Below are 20,044 nucleotides of genomic sequence, written 5' to 3'. Positions count from 1 at the left end.
AATGTAACACATAGAGATCCAAAATAGCAAAAGGGGGAAAAAAACGGGTTTCTTCGTACTTGACAACACCATCTAAAACATAGACAAGTTGAAAATAATCAATAAAAGCGCTACTCAACACTAAACAATTTCAAAAACTTAGAATGAAACTATTTAGACAACAACACCGTCTAAAACAGTTTAAACAACACCATGTGGTAGTATAGCATCAAGAATAAAACAATTTAGACACCACCACCGTCTACAACAATCTAGACAACTTCAAAATAATCAATACAAACAGTACAATCCACATCTTCGAAAAGGTGTGGCTTACAATCATTTTAATCGCCCTTATTTTTTTAAACTGTCCAAATCACACCATCATGCAGTAATATTAGTACAGTACCAAGACTAGTTCCACCACCAGCAATGCTAACTTCAGCTGCATGATCTTCACCGGTCTTGGTTTCACCCACGACGAAGCTGCAGCACCAATCCTTCAGGCAACCGTGCTGAGCGCAATGGCATGGCTCCGCATCACACCATCACGCAGACTGCATCAACGCTAGTTCCAACAACAGCAACGCTAAGTTCAGCTCATCTCCGGTCTTGGTTTCACCCACGACGAAGCTGCAATGCCAATCCTTGAGCTTCAGGCAGTCGTGCCCAGCGTGATGGCATTGCTCCGCACATTGCGAACCCACCACATGAACGAAACAGGAAGATAATGAACACCAGCCAGAGACCAAAGACAAATCCTGCAGCCAGCCCAAGATAGAAATACTTCGCCTCGTCTTGATGCTCCTCAATATCACCTCTAGTTACATCAGGCTCCCAGCAGTTCCTGGAAAGAGGAGGCCCGCAAAGATAGTTGTTGCCGACATACGACGATGCTGGGTCGATGAGTGACTGCAGCTGATTCCCTGAGGGTATTCTTCCCGAAAGGTTATTGTATGACAGGTTCAGCTTGCTTAACGTCGTGATGTCCGAGATACGAAAAGGAATCTCGCCAGACTCCAATGACCGTAGCGAACCGACCTTCTCCGGGATCCTGCCGGACAACTGATTATGGGAGATGTTCAGGTTATTCATTCTAACCAGGGAAATCAATTCATCTGGAATCTCTCCGACCAAACTGTTACAGGACAAGTCGAGGCCAACTATATAAATAATATTTCTGGTGTAATCAAGTTCTTGGCCTTTCATTACCACTGCTAAGCTGTCATCATATTTTGGTGAATCATTCGTGTCAGGGTTTGCTGGCCTTTCATAACTCCACATTAAGGGGTTCCAAAGTGTTTGGTCCTCCTGTATCATTGCTTTCAAGTTGGCCAGTGTATGAGGTATAGATCCTGATATTCGGTTATCTGCAAGATCCACATACTGTAGGTGTTCAAGCTGTGTGAGCTGACCTGGAATAGAGCCAGAGAATTTATTATGCCGCAACCGGAGGTAGGACAAACCTGGCAATTTATTTGCTAACCATGCCGGCAACTCTCCGGCAAAGTTGTTGTGCGCAAGATCAAGCAGAACCAACTCTGAGCAGCTCTCCAAAAATGAAGGAAATTCACCAGACAAGTTGTTTTCATACAGGACTAGAGCTCTAATGGATCTATTCAGTTTTTTCGTTTCTTCTGAACAGACAGGGAGGTGTCCTGCCAGGAGGTTCTTTGCTAAATCCAGTACCAATAATGACTGCAGCTGACAAATATATGTTGGAATCGTGCCATTGATACTGTTCTCAGAAAGCAACAACTCTTCAATAAACGGAGCTCCAAAGTTTCGTGGCAGTGGCCCCGATAAAGAGTTTCTGGAAATGTCCAGTTCTGCCAATTGCCTTGGCAACAGTGGTAGAATACCAGTGAGGTTGTTGGAGTTCAGATCAAATATCACTGCTGAGGACATAAACTCAAGTGTCCTTGGCAACCTGCCGCTTATTTCTGATGTCAAGAAAAACAACACCCTTCTGCCCTTTTAGCCATAGAGGAAAATGAGGTCCCATTTTGCAACGTGGGAAATATGCCCGGCGCAATTTAAAGGGGGGGATCCAATTTGAGCTGATCATCAGGTGTAGGGAGTTGTAAGACAAGTCCAATTCCTCCAAATTGACTAAAGTATCAAGATGTTCCTCTGATACAGAACCGTTCAAATAGTTGCCGTCTAGATACAACTGTCTGAGTTTGCCAAGCGTACCAATTTCTGAAGGCACTGATCCTTCAAGCCTATTGGAGGAGAGTTGAAGAGTGCTCAAATCAGTCCACTGATTTATCCACCTTGGAATTTCCCCGGCGACATTCGTGCAAGACATGTCTAACAACTCCATCTTACTCCATGCACAGTGAGGCAACCCCTGTAAAAAATGTGAAATGTCTTGATTGATCAGATTTGACCAGAGTGTTAGCACTCTCAAATTGCACAGGTTTCCCAGTACTTCAGGCTTTATACTGGTGAGATGATTGCCTCCAAGACAAAGTACCTCAAGCGAAGTCATATTTCCCATGGCATCTGGAAATGCTTCAGCAATTTCATTATTCGCAAGGTCAAGATGCCTGATGGTGCCAACATCCCAGAACCAGTAGGTTGGATTGATGGTATGAAACCCAGTATCACTTAGATCAAGAATCTGAAGTGATGTGAGGTTAGAATGCACAGTAGGTATCTGTGGAAAAACAAGTCCACAACGACGGAGACGAAGGACTCTTAGATTGTATAGCATGTTAACCACTTGAACCCAATTGCCAATGGCACTAAGATTCACACTAGTCAAGTCGAGAAACCTTAGCAAAGCGAGACGCAACAACCATGAGATATCCTCGATGTGCAACATCATGCCATAAGAATTATGATTCCAGTTGTTGTTGAGGTCAAGATATAGCAGTCTGGACAAGTTACCAAGTTGAGGAGGCACTTTACCATGAAAATCCATGCAGGAGAGGTTGAGATATCTCAAGCTTTGGAGGGAGCCCAAGAATCCGGGTATGGGCACATCCACTCTACCGAGATAGTTCCCACTCAGATCTAGATACTCCAAATGATGCAAAGCAACTAAGGAAGAACTTATGTTCCCACGCATCCCATGAGGATTTTCACTATACCAGCTATGATAGATATCGTCAAAGAAGAGATCGTTGCGGACGTCAAGCTTGACGACATGACCTGTCCTGTTGCTGCACCTGACACCGCTCCACTGGCAGCAATCTGGGCCATTCCAAGAGGAAAAGAGGTTCTGTGGATCGCTTCTGATGCCAGCTCTGAAAGACAGCAGTGCGTCCCTCTCCTCTGTGATGCACCCACCGTTGCTGGGTTGTTGCCCATAGACAGGAGAGGAAGTCGTGGTTGCTAGAATAAGCACAAGGCAAAGGGCTGCAGCTGCATCCATGGAGGATACCGGAGCTGCGAAACTCGCCATTATTTTTGTTTTAATAAGCCAACTTTGGTACTCTGAAGCTCTGGCCCTGATATAGTCAGTTATCAGAAGAAAATTGGCCGCAAGCTGACAAATGAGTCAAAGAAGGCACCTATCAGAGAGAGAAAAACGTGCCACTGTCTAAATTCACGATGGCAACAACAAACAGGTTGCTTGTGTTGACTTGCAGCCAAACTGTGCTGAATAAAGGCCCTACAAGGCTACGACCGAAGACTAGTGCAACAGATAGCAGTCAAAAAACACTTGATTCTACCAGCAGGCCGGCACTTCACTGCTGGAATAGTTAAATGCTAATAAGTGACAATTCTATAAAGTTATACTCCCTCCGTTCCATAATATAGTGCGTATAGATTTTTTGGAAAGTCAAACCTTACAAATTTTGACCAAGTTTGTGGAGAAAAACATTTACATCTAGAGTGACAAACATATATCATTAGGTTCATCATAAGACATAGTTTCATATTTTATATATTTGGTATTGTAGATAGAAATAGTTTTCTCTATAAACTTGGTCAAAGTAGGCAAAGTCTGAACAAAAACTTGGTCAAAGTTTGAACGGAGGGAGTACTACTTTCCCTGAACTGTGATGGGATAACTATATATAGACTGGAATAGTTAAATGCTACCAAGTGACGGTTCTGTAAATATGACATCTGAGCTGCAAAACTCGACATTATTTTTGTTTTACCAAGTCAACTTTGGTACTGTATAACAATATAAAGCTCTGGCCCTGATATATATATATATATATATAGAAAAATCATTTCATAATGAATCTAATTAAGTAAATTTGGTTTTGTAGATGTTGATATATTTTTATAGACTTGTCAAACTTAATGAAGTTTGACTTAGGACAATCCTATAACTTCAATTATTGTGAAACAGATAGGGGTAATAAGTGACAATTCTATGAAGTTATATTTCTTTTCATGAACTGTGATGGGATAACTATATATAGACTGGAATAGTTAAATGCTATTAAGTGATGGTTCTGTCTATAGATGCTTGCAACAGTGCAGAAGAAGATGACATCGGATGAACCAAAATTTACTGAACTCCATCAATCAAATTCAGTATGAAATAATATATGTTAGTAATGAACAGAAACTGTAAGCAGGAGGAAGTCGAGCAGTGTTACCTGAGATTTATCCTTATATCACACTGTGAATTTTTAATCTCAAACTGTGGTGCCAGCACACATCAAAATATGCAGCTCTCCTTATGCGTTAACCTCATGAGCAGAAAAAGAGAAACCACCAATACCTGTCGGAGTTACAGTAAAGTTACTTTTTGTTCACCTGACTTGAGAATCAAATATCTAAGTAAAGAATATGAACACAGCAGGACCTACTTTCAATAATCTAACAGAGATAAGAGTTCACAGAAACAAAAGAAGTGAGGCTGCATTTATTAGGATTTTATTTTTCTTCCTATTCAGGCAACACAAGAATCTTACCTTTGTCACATCAATACGATTAACTAATGGCCTGTATATACAGCAGGTCCACTGAAGCATTAGCTGTAATAGATCTGATACTGCTCAGTAAACTGATTTGATCAGTGTGGATACATTTTACTCTCCAAATTATTACAAAATCATTACAATCAACTGCCAAAAGGCATGAATGAAAAGCAGCAAGCAACACAAGAAGGTCAAATATTCCGTAACCAACATAACCAAAACTAGGACATAAATGTAGTAATAACCAATTCCTACTTCTACATAATACTTGGTACCACAAATACAGGACAAATACTGAAAATACACTTGAAGCTCCAGGCCTCTAACACATACACACACACTCTTGGCAATACTACTCGCATGGTGTAATAATAACTGAAACCATCACCTGGGTGTCTCTATACCTATTCCAGACATGTGGGGCCCAGTTGAAAACGTGCTCGATGATGGAGGATCGCAAAGAGCCGAAGCTGCAGGTGAGGAGCACACAACCAGACATTCTGTTTTGCCATGCTCGAGCACCAGTTTCTCCCTCCAGGTGCTTCGCATAGCCTTCAGCTTGTCAGCCACCTCGGTCATGGAAGGTCTCTCTTCCCCCCTGGCGCTCAAGCACATCCTTGCCAGCTCAGCGACTTCTCCCAGAAGCATCTCCATGCTGTCACCCACTATGCTTGTGTCCAGTATGCCATCAAGGCTACCATCCTTCATCGCGAGCAGGAAGGACGATGCAAGGCTCTTGCCTTCCTTGGGTCCATCGTGGTAGATGGCCGTCTTGCCCGTGATCAGCTCCAGCAACACAACACCAAAGCTGTAAACGTCGCTCTTCTCTGTTAGCTGCCGCTCCTGCAGGTACTCAGGGTCGAGGTAACCCATGGTGCCCTGCACCAATGTCATAAACTGAACCTCATCCTTGGGGAGCATCCTTGACGCCCCAAAGTCGGTCACTTTCGCCATGTAGTTCTCGTCCAAGAGAATGTTCATAGACTTAACATCCCCATGTACTATAGGCCGGTTCATGGACAGATGCAGATACGCCAGTGCTTCTGCTGATTCTTGAGCGACCCTGAGACGGGTGTCCAGAGAGGGAGGTGGACTTGTGTAGTTACGATGGATGAACGCAAAGAGAGTGCCATTAGGGATGAACTCGTAGACCAGCATTGGAACTTCCACCTCTAGACAGCACCCTAGAAGCCTGACCACATTCCGGTGGTTGGTCTGTGAAAGTATAATAATCTCCTGTACGAATTCGTCAGTTTCGGCCACGTTCATGATCTTCGAGCGTTTCACAGCCACTACCCTGCTGTCCTTGAGAATGCCCTTGTAGACAGTGCCATGACCACCCCTGCCCAGTTCTCTGCTCTTGTCAAAATCATTTGTAGCCTTCTTCAGATCTTCTTGCGTGAATATTCTCAATGTATCAACTTGTTTTGACATAATTTGGTGATATAATATCTGACCACCATTCTGATCAAAGAATCTTTCCTTCTCTTTCTTCATCCTCCTTTTCTGATACTCGGCCCGTAGAGCCAAGATGCAAACCATGAGGAAGACGACACTGATGGATATGCCTGGAAATCATGACAGTTAATTACCATCAGTTCAGCTAGCAACGTTGCTCACATTTGGCTAAAACTTAGTGCCATATATAGTGCAATCATGCCATTGTTTTTCTATATGACCGTGTCCAAACTGAACTTGGATTTATATAACTGGCCTAAAAAGTGCAATTAAGTAGTGTGTGCACAAGCGGTGTGCAAAATATTTTGACTGTTAACAATCCCATTACCTAACACAATTTTCAGCGCTCTCTTTGGGTCAGATCGAACGCAGGGTATGCTCTTTGGATCGTCACTCCTGAATCCTGATGAGCAAAAACAGGTGTAGCTTCCCACAGTGTTTCTGCATTTACCTTTGCAGGGATTCAAGGATTGGTTGCACTCATTAATGTCTGTCATTTCAAGGAAGTGAAGAGCATGTCAACATGGATCAACAGAATATTGCATTCCATAAACAATAAGCTGACAGAAAGGAGATAGTATAGGTTGATTCTGCTAGATGCATATACATACCTTGGCACCCTCCTTGTAGGTATGGATTGCCTTCATAACCTTGAGAACAGCTGCAGCGGTAACCGGGGCCATTGGGCACATCAACACATTCGCTGTTCATGGCTTGGCAGGCAGACTGTGATCCCATCTTTGTGGCTTCCAAACAACTTTCATTACCAACAACCCAATCGAGTACCAAAGGAACCCCATCTGTATGCTTACTTGCGAAATTTGTAGAGTTAACATAGGAATGATCAAACTTGAACCAGTCCTTCTCAGCAACAAATGAGTAGCTGCAAGGACTGAAAGACTGGATGGTAGAGTTGTATATAGGTGGTAGTGGCTGGGATCCGGCGAGGAACGCGCTGATGTTTCCTGAAACAGGGGCCTGGCAACAACCCATGCCAGAGCACTCTGTTCCATTATAGATGCTGCTTGTGTCAAAGCAAGATGAAATGCATGAGTCAGCGGTATAGTACTCAAGCTGGTTCTTGCCCTCGGCTTGTCCCACAAGCACTGCAAGTACACCACAGCCGATTGATGCCAACTTGTTCTTGGTGTTGGAAACCGTATGAAAAGGATCAAGATATAAGACGTCCAAATCACTGGTGCTATTACTGCCATTGCTGTAGTTACATTGTGATGATATTTGTGGGTTCTGAACACGAACCTCACCCAAGTTAAGAGTGATGTCCAGTACTCTAAGTCCGTTTGAGCCCAGATATGCTCCAGTCTCATTGCATGTGACATTAAAGGATTCTCGGAAGCAGCCTTTTTTAGTGCCGAATGGGTACGGAATGCTCACATTGCCACAATTGCCTGGGCAGCCAGGCAGTGCCATGCTGATGCTCCCGGAGGTCCCAGACCCATAAGCAACAGTAGTACTATGTTGTAGGGTTAGGGTGGCGACGACAAGTATTAAGAGCTTCTGACCTGTAGGCAACAACCAAGACATGTATCATGGACATATCAATCTATAAAGGATGGATGCATGTTATAGTAACTGATGTGGGTAATTTGTTCCCCCAATACTAAAAAATTGCCTAATACAGTATACTAGTAGATAGCAAATACTGCTTTCTTTCAAAATATGTCAACACCATTCCTTCAATCCAAACACTGTTTAGAGGAAATCCCTTAAAACTTTAATCATGTGGAATGAATCGGTAGTTAGTTAAGAGTTTGATCCAACTCCTAAAAGCATTTCGACCCAACAATCTAAGAACTGGATGAAGAAAATAAATGTATTTCCAGTCTTTGAGAGTAAACACGGATTCTGAATGTCTCTCTAAGTTATTCTCTGATTTCAAGTCTTTTTTCACCATATAAGAATTGAACTATGCAGCTCAAGCACACATTAAGGCGCACAGTTTTTTAGTGATTCATACTGGATGCATTTTTTCTGTTGTTCGAGCACCACCGCTTTTCATGTTTTTGTTCCATTTTACATCTTGAAGTAGAGAATTTTTGAAAAAAAAAAACCTCCTATAACTGAATAACACTCCAATCCCTATTGCCACCAAACACGGCCTTATTTCTTCCATGCCACTACTTCGTGAAACTGATTCCATACATGCCGGCATCGTCAAACCTCCATCTTCATCCCAACAAATAAGTGTGCAAAAAATCATTCTTGCCACTGATTTCACATGCAAAGTACTCCCTCCGTCCCATAATATAAGAACATTTCTGACACTAGTGTAGTATTAAAAACGTTCTTATATTTTGGGACAGAGGGAGTAGTGAACTAAAAATCGTTCTTGCCACCGATTAAGTGCCAAAAAAATCATCAAACTCTACACTGCAGATTGCGTTTCAATCAATTTATTTATTTTGTTCCAGCAATACAGTATGCACATAATGTATCTATCTATACTGTTGTTTTCTTGCCATCTGCTCCAGGAAAGAGCGTCAGCCAATTTCGAACAGAAGGAGATATATCGCTCAGGGAGTAGGGCACAAAGATTCATAAAGTCTTCTTCTACTCCCAATTTCACCGCCGGCACCACATACACGAGACAGGCAACAGATTGCGTCGTACGGCTAGGGTTCCCCGTACCTTACAGGGTCTGGTAGCCCCGAACATAGCGCGGCGCGGGGGCCGAACACGCCCGCGGAGGAGGACGGCGGGCGCGGGCAGTGTTGGGCGCTCGAATCCCACGTGGTGGCGGCGCCGGCTTGAGGAACCAGGGCCGCCGACCGCGAGAACTCGCCGCCGGCGGACGAGGGCCAAAAGGTGTCGCGCCGATGGTGGTGCGGAACGGGGGACGGGCATTTCCATCTGCGTCAGGCATCTCGGCGGCGGCCATGGCGTGCCGGGAGGCGGGGATTTGCTCAGGCAGGAGGCAGGTCGGAATTGAGAGGTGGGGGACTCGGCTGCGGGTGCGGGGTGTATTGTAATTTCAGAAATCCGAAGAGCTGGCTGACAAAGCGATCATTTTCTCTTGTTTTTCAAGCTATTTTGTTGAAGAAGATGGAGAGTACGTGCTGCAGAGTTAGATTATCTCTATGTACTAGTATTTGCTAAGGGTGTGGCTAGATCTTAGTCGACTGAAATTTAGCAATCCTGATATCCTAATGCTCAATTATACTTGACAAAAAAGAATGTATCTAAAACTAAAATAGGTCTAGATACATCTCATTTTATCCGGTTTTGATGACAAGTATTTTCGGACGGAGGGAGTAGTATACATCATTCTTGTCGTACGTGCTTTAGATAGTGCGCAGTTTCAGCTGCAGTGAGCTGTCATACTGTAATACTAACAACCTTTCAATATGACATCAAAGTTGGGAAAAATAAAATCTAAATTACATTTATCTGGATACTGAAAAACCCTGCTAGAAAGTACTACTTACAAACAAATTGCAAAACCGACACGGAGCTAGTAAAAATCATGCGAGTGTGTGTTTGGGGCATGGTTTTGGGTACCGGGCGGAATATTCGGATACCGCCCGGTTACCGCGTTTCTCGCCACCCCGAGCGAATTCTTTTGATTTTTTTCGAATTTTTTGAATTTAAACTCTGGCACTTAGGTTAGATATATTAGGAACCCCATTGCTGCTTGTTTTTTTACACAATTTTTATGATAAAAAGGAAGATGATGTGAAAATAATTGTTGAGTCCAGAGATGATCTATACAAGAATAAAAAAAATTGAATTCAAAATTCAAATTCAAATTTCGTCCGAATTTTTGCCGGATTTCGCGGTAACCGAGAATTTCGGTGGCCCGCGAGAAAAAATGTGCACTTGGGATCCAAATCCTTGGTTTGGGGTGGGCTAAGGCGGCAGGAAACCCGTTCCTGTATGTAGAGACCAATCCATTGTGGGCGACGGCGTGCGTGATCGATGAGTTTGGGGTTGGATGATCTTTGTAGTACGAGTTAGCAACTTAGCGGCGTATGTATTGTATGTATATTTTCCATGTATGTAGAGACCAATCCAGTGTAGAGTCAAGTCTCCTCCGGTGTATTGTATGTATATTTTCCATGGGTGGGAACTGGAGTACTTGTCAGCGTGTAGGTGTGTGGCTGTGGCCGCAAGCAAGTCGTCTCTTCCAGCCATCGATCTCCGTCCGTCTGTCAGATTGATCTCAAGATCGTTCAGTCTATCGCCCTCTCGATCGGATCGGATCGGACCAAAGACCGCCACCTGCTTGTCGCTCATATTTTCAGACTGAAATTTCGCGCCATCTTAACTAAGCAGCACATGCAAGTACTCCTTCTCGCATGACTTGTCAGTGTGCAGGAGTATTATGCAACGTGTGGCTGGGCGAAAAGACTCTGGAAATCACACCTCTCTCTCTCTCTCTCGCAATGACGACGATGTAGAAAGTACCCGCGCGCGGTGCAGAAAGTTCTGCTGCGAAATTTACTCCTTTTCGCAAGGCAGGTGGGTGACGGATGTACAGACGACAGACAGGTTACATCGATCGATCCATCGTTGCACCCCGTTTACGTTCTGTTCAGTTCAGTTGCCCATCTCTCTCTCTCTTTTTTTCTTTAATTATGCGAGGATTAGTTGCTCATCTCAACGAAAGATCTTACGGATATAGCATTGATTGAGACTTCGTTGAGTCCTGATCGACTGAAACTTAGCAAGACTGTAGTTGAAAACAGACGCGTGCGTCTATGTGTGTCATACATGTGTTTTTTCCGTGGAAGTACTCCCTCCGTCCCAAAATTCTTGTCTTAGATTTGTCTAGATACGGATGTATCTAATACTAAAACGTGACTTGATACATCCGTATTTAGACAAATCTAAGACAAGAATTTTGGGACGGAGGAAGTATATACGTATCCTTTCTCAAGCGCCGGAAATGAAGATGTTTTTTTCTAAAAGATTTTCCATTTCTGAAAAGCTACATCATTGCTTAAGGCATCTTCAACGCTGACTTTCAAACTGCCCGTAACCATCTGGACCGCGTAGTTCGAATGTGTTGTGCCATCCAACAGAGGGCATGTATCGGTCTGCAGAATGGTCCGGGAGTACTTTCTTGTGCAAACCGGAGACAAAACGGGGGGTCTTTGCGGGTGTCCAGACAACACTCACGATCGCTTCTAAAATTAGCTCTCTCTGCCAACGACCATGATGTAGAAAGTACCCGCCCGCGGTGTAGAAAATTCTGCTGCGTGGGCGACGGATGTACAGACTCACGCCAGACAGGTTACATGGGTCGATCGTCGCGGAGCAATGCTAGGTTCACAGGGGCTTTTTTCACGTGATCAACGGACTGGCTAACGTGGGGGCTTGGGATTGTAAGTTAGGGATGAGGCAGGCCCCACCCCGCTGAAAATCAAGGAAGAGAGGTTAGTTAGTTGGAAAGATTAAGTAAAACATCCATAATAGTCCGTGTGTATAGGTTTACTGATCCTCGCGGCTTCGACCGTGCACCCCGCTTACCGTTCTATTCAGTTCAGTTGCCCATCTTTCTTTCTTTCCCTTTTATGCGAGGATTGGTTGGAAATGGACGCTACGTCTACGTGTGTATGTACATGTGTATTTTCTATGAAATCATGTACTCCCTGTGTCCGGAAATACTTGTCGCAGAAATGGATGAAAGTATTTTTGGACTCAGAGAGTATGTACCAATGCATGCATATATACGTAGCCTTTGCTCACGTGCCGGAAAGAAGCCATTTTCTGAAAAGCTGCGTCACCGCTTTTCCACCAGTAGTTTCCCGGCAGGCAAGGCAGGGAAGGACGCCGGCGAAAGTAGCGAACCGCTCGCGGAGTTTGCCGGATCGACGCGGCCGGGTTGGCGCAAAACTGGGAGCGCCAAAACGGAGGGCACACTGCACTCGGCACATGCTCCTAGTAGTGTTATCCTACGCAGAGTTGCCTCCTCTTTTCCAGTTGCAGTGGAGTGCAGTGCACGTGAGTGTTATCCTGTGCTCTGCCCGCCCGCCGGTAATGGCTAGCTCGCTTGAACCACGGTCTCGATTCCCTCCCCACCGTATCAAATCGTCTTCTTGCCCTGCAACCTATATAAATCCGGCCAGAGCACATTTCCTATCCATCTCATCTCACTCACACCGTCACACAGACACAGTTACACTGCTGCAGATACTTCACTGCTACTGCCAGTTCACTTCCCTCGGATCTCCGCCGAGATGTCGACGGTGACCCGTGCCTACCTCGATCAGAAGCTCGCCGCCGCCAGGCGCTGCTCCAGAGGTAACAAAAAGGAACGATATGATGTCGCGCTGGTTTACCATGCCGGCAATGCCCTTGCCCTTCTGTTCTAGTAGTACATTGCATTGCAGCTTTGTGTGGTACTGGTACTGTCTGCTGAAACATGTCTGTGGAACTGCAGAGGCCGCCGTGGCGGGAGCCAAGGCCGCGGCCGTCGCCACCGTCGCTGCCGCAGTACCTACAGTAAGTAGCCATTCAGTTCTTTGACGAAATCCTTGCACGGTTCATAGCATGTCTCATGGATGCGTTACCTGTAACTTCAGCTGGCGAGCGTGAGGATGCTGCCGTGGGCGAGGGCGCACCTGAACCCCACAGGCCAGGCGCTCATCATCTCCACCGTCGCTGGGATGGCCTACTTCATCGTCGCCGACAAGACCATCCTCTCCATGGCCAGGAAGCACTCCTTCGACGACGCGCCAGACCACCTCAAGAACACCTCCTTCCACTAATTAGCCCACAATAGATCCATTAGTGGCGCGCAATAAGATACTCCCTCTGTCCGGAAATACTTGTCGAAAAAATGGATGTATCTAATCGTATTTTAGTTTTAGATACATTTATTTTTACCCGTTTTCGTGACAAGTATTTTCGGACGGAGGGAGTACTACTATTACTAGTAGTATAATGTTCAACAATTATGTGACATCACGCGAGGCTTGCAGACAGCGAGTGCTGTACTGCGCTGCTCTGCGTGCAGAAGCACTAATCTCATGTATCCGTGTATCCAGCCAGTAATCTTGAATTAATAATAAGAGTGAATTCCATTTTTTACCTTGTAGTTGTACATTTGTGACACATATTACCCTATTTAGCGGAACTTTTATCGAAATGTCAGATTTTGAAGACTTTCAACACGGTTTTACCCCAGTTTTACATTTTGTTTGGTTATGGTCGATAGGATCGGCATGTTGCGTCATTGATTTGTAAAAAAACTGTAAGGATCGGAGGGCATCATTGGCGATCTTGTTCAAGCTTCTCTTGTCTATCTGTTCCACTCCTTGTGGCCGTCCATATGTTTTTGGATACAGGGCGTCACCTCACACCTTACCTGATGGACACGCATCAGAAAACAAGGGTCCAAAGATTTCAAAAGGGGTATTCTAGACGAATTTTCACTCGAAGGGGTAATTAGTGTCACAAATGTATAAATATGGGGTAAAAAGTGGAATTCACTCTAATAATAACCTGCATTTGTACAACTCAGGTTGGCCATACCATCACACGACTTACATTTTCTTGTTTGTGACTGTCATTTGACATGCGGCGGTCGCTCTGTGGCAGAGCATGCAGAAGACCGAAATAACACTACTACTACTACATTCTTTGATCCTCTATTCCTCCCCTGTTCTGCGATGCACGCCAGGATCATGTCACCTCACTTGTTTAAAATCTTTTGATGGGTTTTAAAAGATGGGGTGACAAATGAAGGAAGGTTTATTAATAAAGGAACAAAAGGAAATAATTATTATAGGATAACTAGTCGTACATTTATCCTCATTGAAAAAATAGTCGTACGTTTTGAAACGCCACTCATGTACTAGCGGAGTCCCGCCTTTGACTTAGAGAGGTATTTCTTGCTAGAGATAAGGACCTGTATCAGTTTGCACGATGGTTCAGATGTAATTTCTCTCATAAATCGGATACAAATGAGGGCCCTTCGCGGGCATCCAAACAACACCTACGATCGTTTCTGATCATGTTGGCACACCCAAACTCCGTCCTATCTCGCCAAACGGGGGCCCTTCGCGGGTATCCAGACAACACCCACGACCGCTTCTGATCATGTTGGCACACCCAAACTCCGTCCTACCTCGCCTGCACACTTTCTCGCTCGGCGCTATCTGTCCACATTCATGTCGCTGTAGAACGGCCGCTTCACATTGAAGCCGACCCAGAGCGAACACGACCTCTCACTGCCTCCGCAACTGAAATGGCGCGCCGGCCGAGGGCGTCGCACGCTGCCCGTCCGGCTGAATACGCCTCCTCATTGCATTCAAACGGCTGCAAACTGCTCGCCTTCCTCCATTAAACTCGTGCACGTGCTAAGATATCTACTCTTGCTGGATCAAGAAGGAGAGGACGCCGCCAAGCCGTACGTGTGCTAAACTCAGAGGTGCCGCACATGCGGTACTTGGATTGAATTGGATCGTGATGCGAGTACGACTACGCCAAGCACGATCTCTAGATCGTTAACGCTTTCGGTCTACAAGGGTATATAGACACCACCCCCCTCTCGTTGATATACATCTCCTAGATTAGACCTTGGGTGTTCCACTAGTGCAGAACCGGACAATAGCACCGGTTCGTAAGGCCCTTTAGTGCCGGTTCCATAACCGGCACTAAAGTGTGGGCACTAAAGCCCCCCCCCCCCTTTAGTACCGGTTCAGCACAAACCAGTGCTAAAGGAAAACCACGTGGCATGAGCCAGCTCCAGGGGCCTGGAGCCCTTTAGTACCGGTTGGTAAGACCAACCGGTACTATAAGGTTTGGGAGTTTTTTAGTTTTATGATTTCTTTTTCATTTAATTTTGTGTTTCCATTTTAATTCTTTTTCGTTTGCTGGTATTTTACGATATATAGAATTTCTAGTAGAACCAATCATGCATATATATATCATCAATGTCTCACAAACCATCATATTAATTAATTCACACATACACACATGTATAGCTATATACAATTTCTCCTACATATGCATGTTGCCTTCGGAGCCAGTGGCATTAGCCTAATTGGTGCCTTCGAAGCACGATGACAATTGGAAGTGGTTTTCATGGGGGCGGTAGCGGGTAATAGTATTCTCCCTTCGGATTTATGACCTGGTCGAGCAAAAATCCCGCTATTTCCTCTTGAAGTGCTTCTACGCGCTCCATTTCTAAGAGCTTCTCCCGCACCTTTCTGAACTGTTAAGAAGGAGATCAATATGCATGTGTATTAGTTGTGTGACTAGATATCGATAATGGTGTAAAAATTGTGAATAGTGTTTCGACAAGCGTACCCATTCCTGTCTTTGAGATCTGCTCCTTTCGGACGCCATCATGCGAATGTTCTCGCAAACGCAGAATGCACACAGATCAGTCCCCTGCGCCTGCTTCAGGGCCTTTACGAGAATGGAATTTGATCAGATAATAATTAATCAAGCATGATAATTAAAGAGATGGCAGCTAACTAGCTAGCTAGTACTACTTAATTACTTACCTTGGGTCTTCCCCATTTAAGCTTTTCTTTCCATTCGCCTTCCGTGACGCTGATGAACCTTGCCCAAGCCCTGCCCGCCGACAAAGAAAATAAATAAAGGGGTTATTAAATAGTTCATATCATGAAATGACGAACTAAATAGGCCGAGATATATAGTTAATAATGATTGAAATTACCTGTTGACTATCCCAAACAAGATGTTATAGTCAGTTTTTTCTTTGAGTAGTGAGTCCAGTATTTCAACTGTTCGGCGTCAAGTTTAATGATACACAAGACCCAGTGATATCTGCATGCACACACGTTTGCATGTCTTAATTAAGCGGGCATATGTAAGAAAAAACATGTAGCTAGCTAGTAGGCAAAAACAGAAAATTTGTAGTACAAGACAGTGTGACTCACTGGAAGTTGTAAGGAAGTAGTATATCTTCATTGTATTTGAGACGCTTCAAGAACTCTAGCATGCTGTCCTCTACGGCCTTTTGATGACGTGCATCTATTTTCCATGTGTATTTATTAACGGTGTTTGGGTCAATGAACCCAATGCCATAGCGTTCACCTTTTCTCATTTCATACATCTTTATCCTGCATATAATACCACAGAAAAGAATATAGTGAGGATAATTACAGGTAATGATTGATTAAAAGGATCACTACAGCTAGCTTGAGACTTAAATTACAGAAAGAAATCACTTACAGACAATAGCAACTGACGATAGATTTGTCGAGTGCGTCTTGATTGTATAACTGAAACAGTTCAGAATATTCAACGGACACAGCTTTCTCATGGTAGTAATGCTCCTCCTTGACATTCACCATGAGGGACAATCGATCGGAAATCTTGGTAATGTTCATGTACCATTGATGCAATTCATACATTCTCGTTGGGAGGTTCTTGACCTTGTCTGGCTCGACCAAAGGTTGGCCCCGGACATATTTCCGTTTTATTTCATCCTCTCTAAGCACAGGCATGGGCTTGATCTCGAGGAGTTGTCCAACAGTGATTTTGAGAACTTCAGCCTGCATTATATGCTCCTCCGTTATTACCACATTGCCCACCTCAGGAACGTAAACTGTTTGCCCATAATAATATTGGGCGCGCGTACTGTCACGTGTTGTTGGCACAACAAGCGAGGGGATCGATTGCGCCGCCTGTTCTCCCAGCTGGGGAATGGTTTTCCCGCATTTTTTGACAGCTGCTTCTTGTTTGCTCGATCCCGAGCTCGCCTCCTTACGTAGACGTGCTCGATTTAACTTCCTGATGTGACGCTCATAGTCTGTGTCAACAGGCTTGGGAGATGGTGGTTGAGCCATACGAATGAAGTGGTCAACCGTTTCCTCAGGCACTTTCTCCCTTGGCGGCGATGGCGGTTTCGGTGCAAAATGGGCTTCCACCTCGGACTTCGATATGGCTGCGATTTCCTCCTCGGACCTGTCATAAGCCCTCTGCGGAAGAGGCGTGAGGCTTGGACCATATTTATATCGCTTGCCTTCGCCTGTACTTCGTGTACTACCTCGACTCATACCGCTACGCACCATAGCTGCGGGGTGTCTCTTCTGTGATTGCTGAGGCGGCGGAGACGGCTGACGGGGCTGAGTTGGACGAGGAGGAGTGGCCGCCTGAAGCTGTGCCGGACTTGGAGGAGGAGTGGCCTGAGGTTGTGCCGGACTTGGAGGAGGATTGGACGTCTGACGCTGTGGCGGACTTGGAGGAGGAGGAGTGGCCTGACACTTTACCGGACTTGGAGGAGGAGTGGCCTGACACTTTGCCGGACTAGGTGGACTTGCAGGAGCGGTAGACTGCTGACTCGGTGGCGGACTTTGATGAGGAGTCGGCTGACGCGGTGCCGGTGGCCTTCGAAAGATGATGCAATCCTTTTTCCATAGGATGATACGATGTTTGGCGTCTCCGAGAAAGCGCTCGTCGTCACCTCTAGGATAGTCAAGCTCTAGCTCCGAATATGGGTCCACCACCTCATCAACCAAGACACGAGTATAGCCCGATGGAATCGGGTTGCAATGGAAGGTTGCCTCGGGGGGATTTGTAAAAGCAACGGCGTCCGCCACCTTCATGGATATGTTCTTCATTTTGACGTGTAGCTCGTAGCTAGTGTTCTCCGTGATGTCATCCACGGGGTATCTACCCAGCATTGCGTCGTCCCGGGCGGAACCCACGCTGCTTCTCGGCATGGATGGGGCAGTGCTATCCAATGCTGGATCATTCGCTAGCTGCTGCAGCTGCTGAGACCCCCTTTGCTGGGTAAGTGAGTCGATCTGCTCCTGCTGCCGCTGGAATTTGACTACCAATTCTGCTTGACTTGCTTCTAGGCCTTGAAGGCATTCATAGTCCCGCTTCCTCTGCTCCTCCTCCATCTTCCTCTTCTTCTCCTCCGCAATCTTCTTTCTCGCATGGGTTCTGTAGTCGGTGTTACAGTCTGAAAACCCCTCATACCACGGAATAGCGCCCTTGTCTCGTGTTCTTCCCGGGTGTTCAGGATTTCCCAGGGCACGCGTAAGCTCGTCGTTCTCTCTATTGGGCTGGAACACCCCCGATCGTGCCTCTTCTATTGCAACAAGTATCGCATCGTCGGCTCCCTTCAGACTTGCCCTCGTCGAAACATTGCCTGTCTTCGGGTCCAACTCCCCCCCATGCGCATAGAACCAAGTCCTGACCCTGGGGGGCCAGCTCTTAGTAACCGGAGTGGCACCTGCATCCTCCATCTCTTTCTCAGACTTATCCCACTTAGGCATTGCCACCGCATAGCCACCTGGCCCCAGCTTATGGAACTTATCCTTTTTTTCGGCATTCTTCTTGTTTATTCTCGACCGTTCCTTAGCTAATTCCGAATCTTTGAATTTCATGAAATCGTCCCAATGAGCACGTTGGTTCTCTAGTGTTCCCTCGAATACTGGAGTCTTCCTTCCTCCCTTGACGTACTTGTCCCATTCACGATTCTTGTGGTTCTTGAATGCAACCGCCATCTTCCTAAGAGCAGCGTCCTTGACTTTCTGCACATCTGCTTCTGTGAAATGATCTGGTAGGGTGAAATGTTCCATGAGAGTATCCCAAAGCAGATCTTTTTGATTCTTGTCGACAAAAGTAAAATATGGACGTGGAGCAGCATTCTCTTTGCCTTTTTGTCTTTTGTCTTTTGCTGGCTCTCTCCATTCTTGAAGGGAGATCGGGAGTTGGTCCTTCACAAGAACTCCGTACTGACGAATGAACTTGTCCGCAATCTTCTTAGGCGCTAATGGTTCGCCATTAGGTCTGACTGCCTCGATATTATACTTTACGCCCTCCTTCAACTTTTTGTTCGGGCCTTGTTTCGTCCTTTTGCCTGAAGATTTGCTCGATCCGGATGGCTGAAAGAACAAAGATCGATTCGTTAATATATCTTCAAGTCATTTAAAACATGTGATGATCACCAGATACCTGCTTATATAAATATATATACCTCGCCGGTCTTTGTTGTTTCAGGATCAACATGTTCTTCGTCATCGTCATAATCGTAGTTCATGACTTCATCAATTCGGTCGTCGCGATCGAATATCATATCACCCTCTCCGGTGTTGTTTAGAAATTCGGAGCCGTCATAATCTTCTTCATTCTGATCATCATATGGCCCGCGTATCATATCGAACATGGTCTGTTCTCCCTCTCTGTCGGTATTGTCTGCCATAGCTTTTATTTAACTAATTCAAAAGAAATATAAAACAATTTAGTATTCAAATTACATCGTCTCGAATAATAGATATAATCTCGAATACTTCGTCTAGAATAATAGATATAATCTCGAATACATCGTCTCGAATAATATATAATATTAAATAGTACATCACTGGCTAGCTAATTAAAGATCGAATACTACAGAAGAATTTAGGACACTCGCGGTTCCTGCGGCGCGGGCGGTGGACACCCAAAGAGAAGGAACCCTCACAGGATCATAGCTGAAGTGAGATCCCCGAAGATACTGCCAGGTATTGGAGAACCTGCCGCCCTCTAACGCAACCATGTAGCGATGGACGTGCTCGTCCTCCTCCTTGACACGGCGACGTACCACCTCCAGCGGGGCCGGGTCCCTCCGCACCGAAACTGGCCCACGCGAACGCCACCAAACGAGATCAGGGTCGACGACGGGACCCGGGGCCGGGTTCCTCATCAAGCGGCGTGCCCCTCCAGGCAGCACCTCCCAGTGCCAGCCCGGCGGAGCCCAGTCCCGGACATGGGTCGGCTGGACGTCG

The 20,044-nt window shown here is 45.4% G+C and overlaps 2 protein-coding genes and 1 pseudogene across 6 annotated transcripts; 1 reads left to right on the top strand and 2 right to left on the bottom strand.

The window, feature by feature from the left end:
* Window positions 1-252: 252 nt before the first annotated feature.
* LOC119287774 lies at window positions 253-4,079 on the bottom strand (annotated as a pseudogene).
* Window positions 3,384-9,326, bottom strand: LOC119287775 (putative wall-associated receptor kinase-like 16). Of its 5 annotated transcripts, none has more exons than XR_005140943.1 (6): window positions 8,979-9,326; window positions 6,941-7,852; window positions 6,658-6,819; window positions 5,260-6,439; window positions 4,548-4,672; window positions 3,384-3,475 (listed from the first exon to the last, which is right to left on the bottom strand). XR_005140943.1 is itself a non-coding variant. In XM_037567388.1 (5 exons), exons 2-5 carry the CDS (start codon window positions 7,758-7,760, stop codon window positions 4,629-4,631), a joined length of 2,190 nt encoding a protein of 729 aa, XP_037423285.1. In that variant the 5' UTR covers window positions 7,761-7,852; window positions 8,979-9,326; the 3' UTR covers window positions 4,517-4,628. The 5 variants fall into 5 exon arrangements, 3 of the variants coding, with proteins under 3 accessions (XP_037423285.1, XP_037423284.1, XP_037423286.1); XR_005140944.1 differs by having other exon boundaries at window positions 5,276-6,439; XM_037567388.1 differs by lacking the exon at window positions 3,384-3,475 and having other exon boundaries at window positions 4,517-4,672; window positions 5,276-6,439.
* A 2,962-nt stretch (window positions 9,327-12,288) lies between these two features.
* LOC119289612 (early nodulin-93-like) lies at window positions 12,289-13,389 on the top strand. Its single transcript, XM_037568900.1, has 3 exons — window positions 12,289-12,593; window positions 12,733-12,794; window positions 12,875-13,389. Exons 1-3 carry the CDS (start codon window positions 12,530-12,532, stop codon window positions 13,058-13,060), a joined length of 312 nt encoding a protein of 103 aa, XP_037424797.1. The 5' UTR covers window positions 12,289-12,529; the 3' UTR covers window positions 13,061-13,389.
* Window positions 13,390-20,044: the final 6,655 nt, after the last annotated feature.

This window comes from Triticum dicoccoides, chromosome 4A, assembly GCF_002162155.2.
Source record: "Triticum dicoccoides isolate Atlit2015 ecotype Zavitan chromosome 4A, WEW_v2.0, whole genome shotgun sequence".
Lineage (NCBI taxonomy): Eukaryota > Viridiplantae > Streptophyta > Magnoliopsida > Poales > Poaceae > Triticum > Triticum dicoccoides.
Note: the sequence above shows the minus strand (reverse complement) of the source record. Positions and strands in the feature narration are given on the sequence as shown.

Bases quoted from the DNA above. Each gene is read 5' to 3' on its own strand.
- LOC119287775 (XM_037567389.1), bottom strand. From the start codon at position 9,228: ATGGCCGCCGCCGAGATGCCTGACGCAGATGGAAATGCCCGTCCCCCG. The intron at 7,853-9,143 runs GTCCGCCGGCGG...TGTTGCCTACAG, and splicing joins CGCGACACCTTTTGGCCCTC to GTCAGAAGCTCTTAATACTT. The intron at 6,440-6,657 runs GTAATGGGATTG...CATGATTTCCAG, and splicing joins AGCGCTGAAAATTGTGTTAG to GCATATCCATCAGTGTCGTC.
- LOC119289612 (XM_037568900.1), top strand. From the start codon at position 12,530: ATGTCGACGGTGACCCGTGCCTACCTCGATCAGAAGCTCGCCGCCGCC. The intron at 12,594-12,732 runs GTAACAAAAAGG...GTGGAACTGCAG, and splicing joins CGCCAGGCGCTGCTCCAGAG to AGGCCGCCGTGGCGGGAGCC. The intron at 12,795-12,874 runs GTAAGTAGCCAT...CTGTAACTTCAG, and splicing joins TCGCTGCCGCAGTACCTACA to CTGGCGAGCGTGAGGATGCT.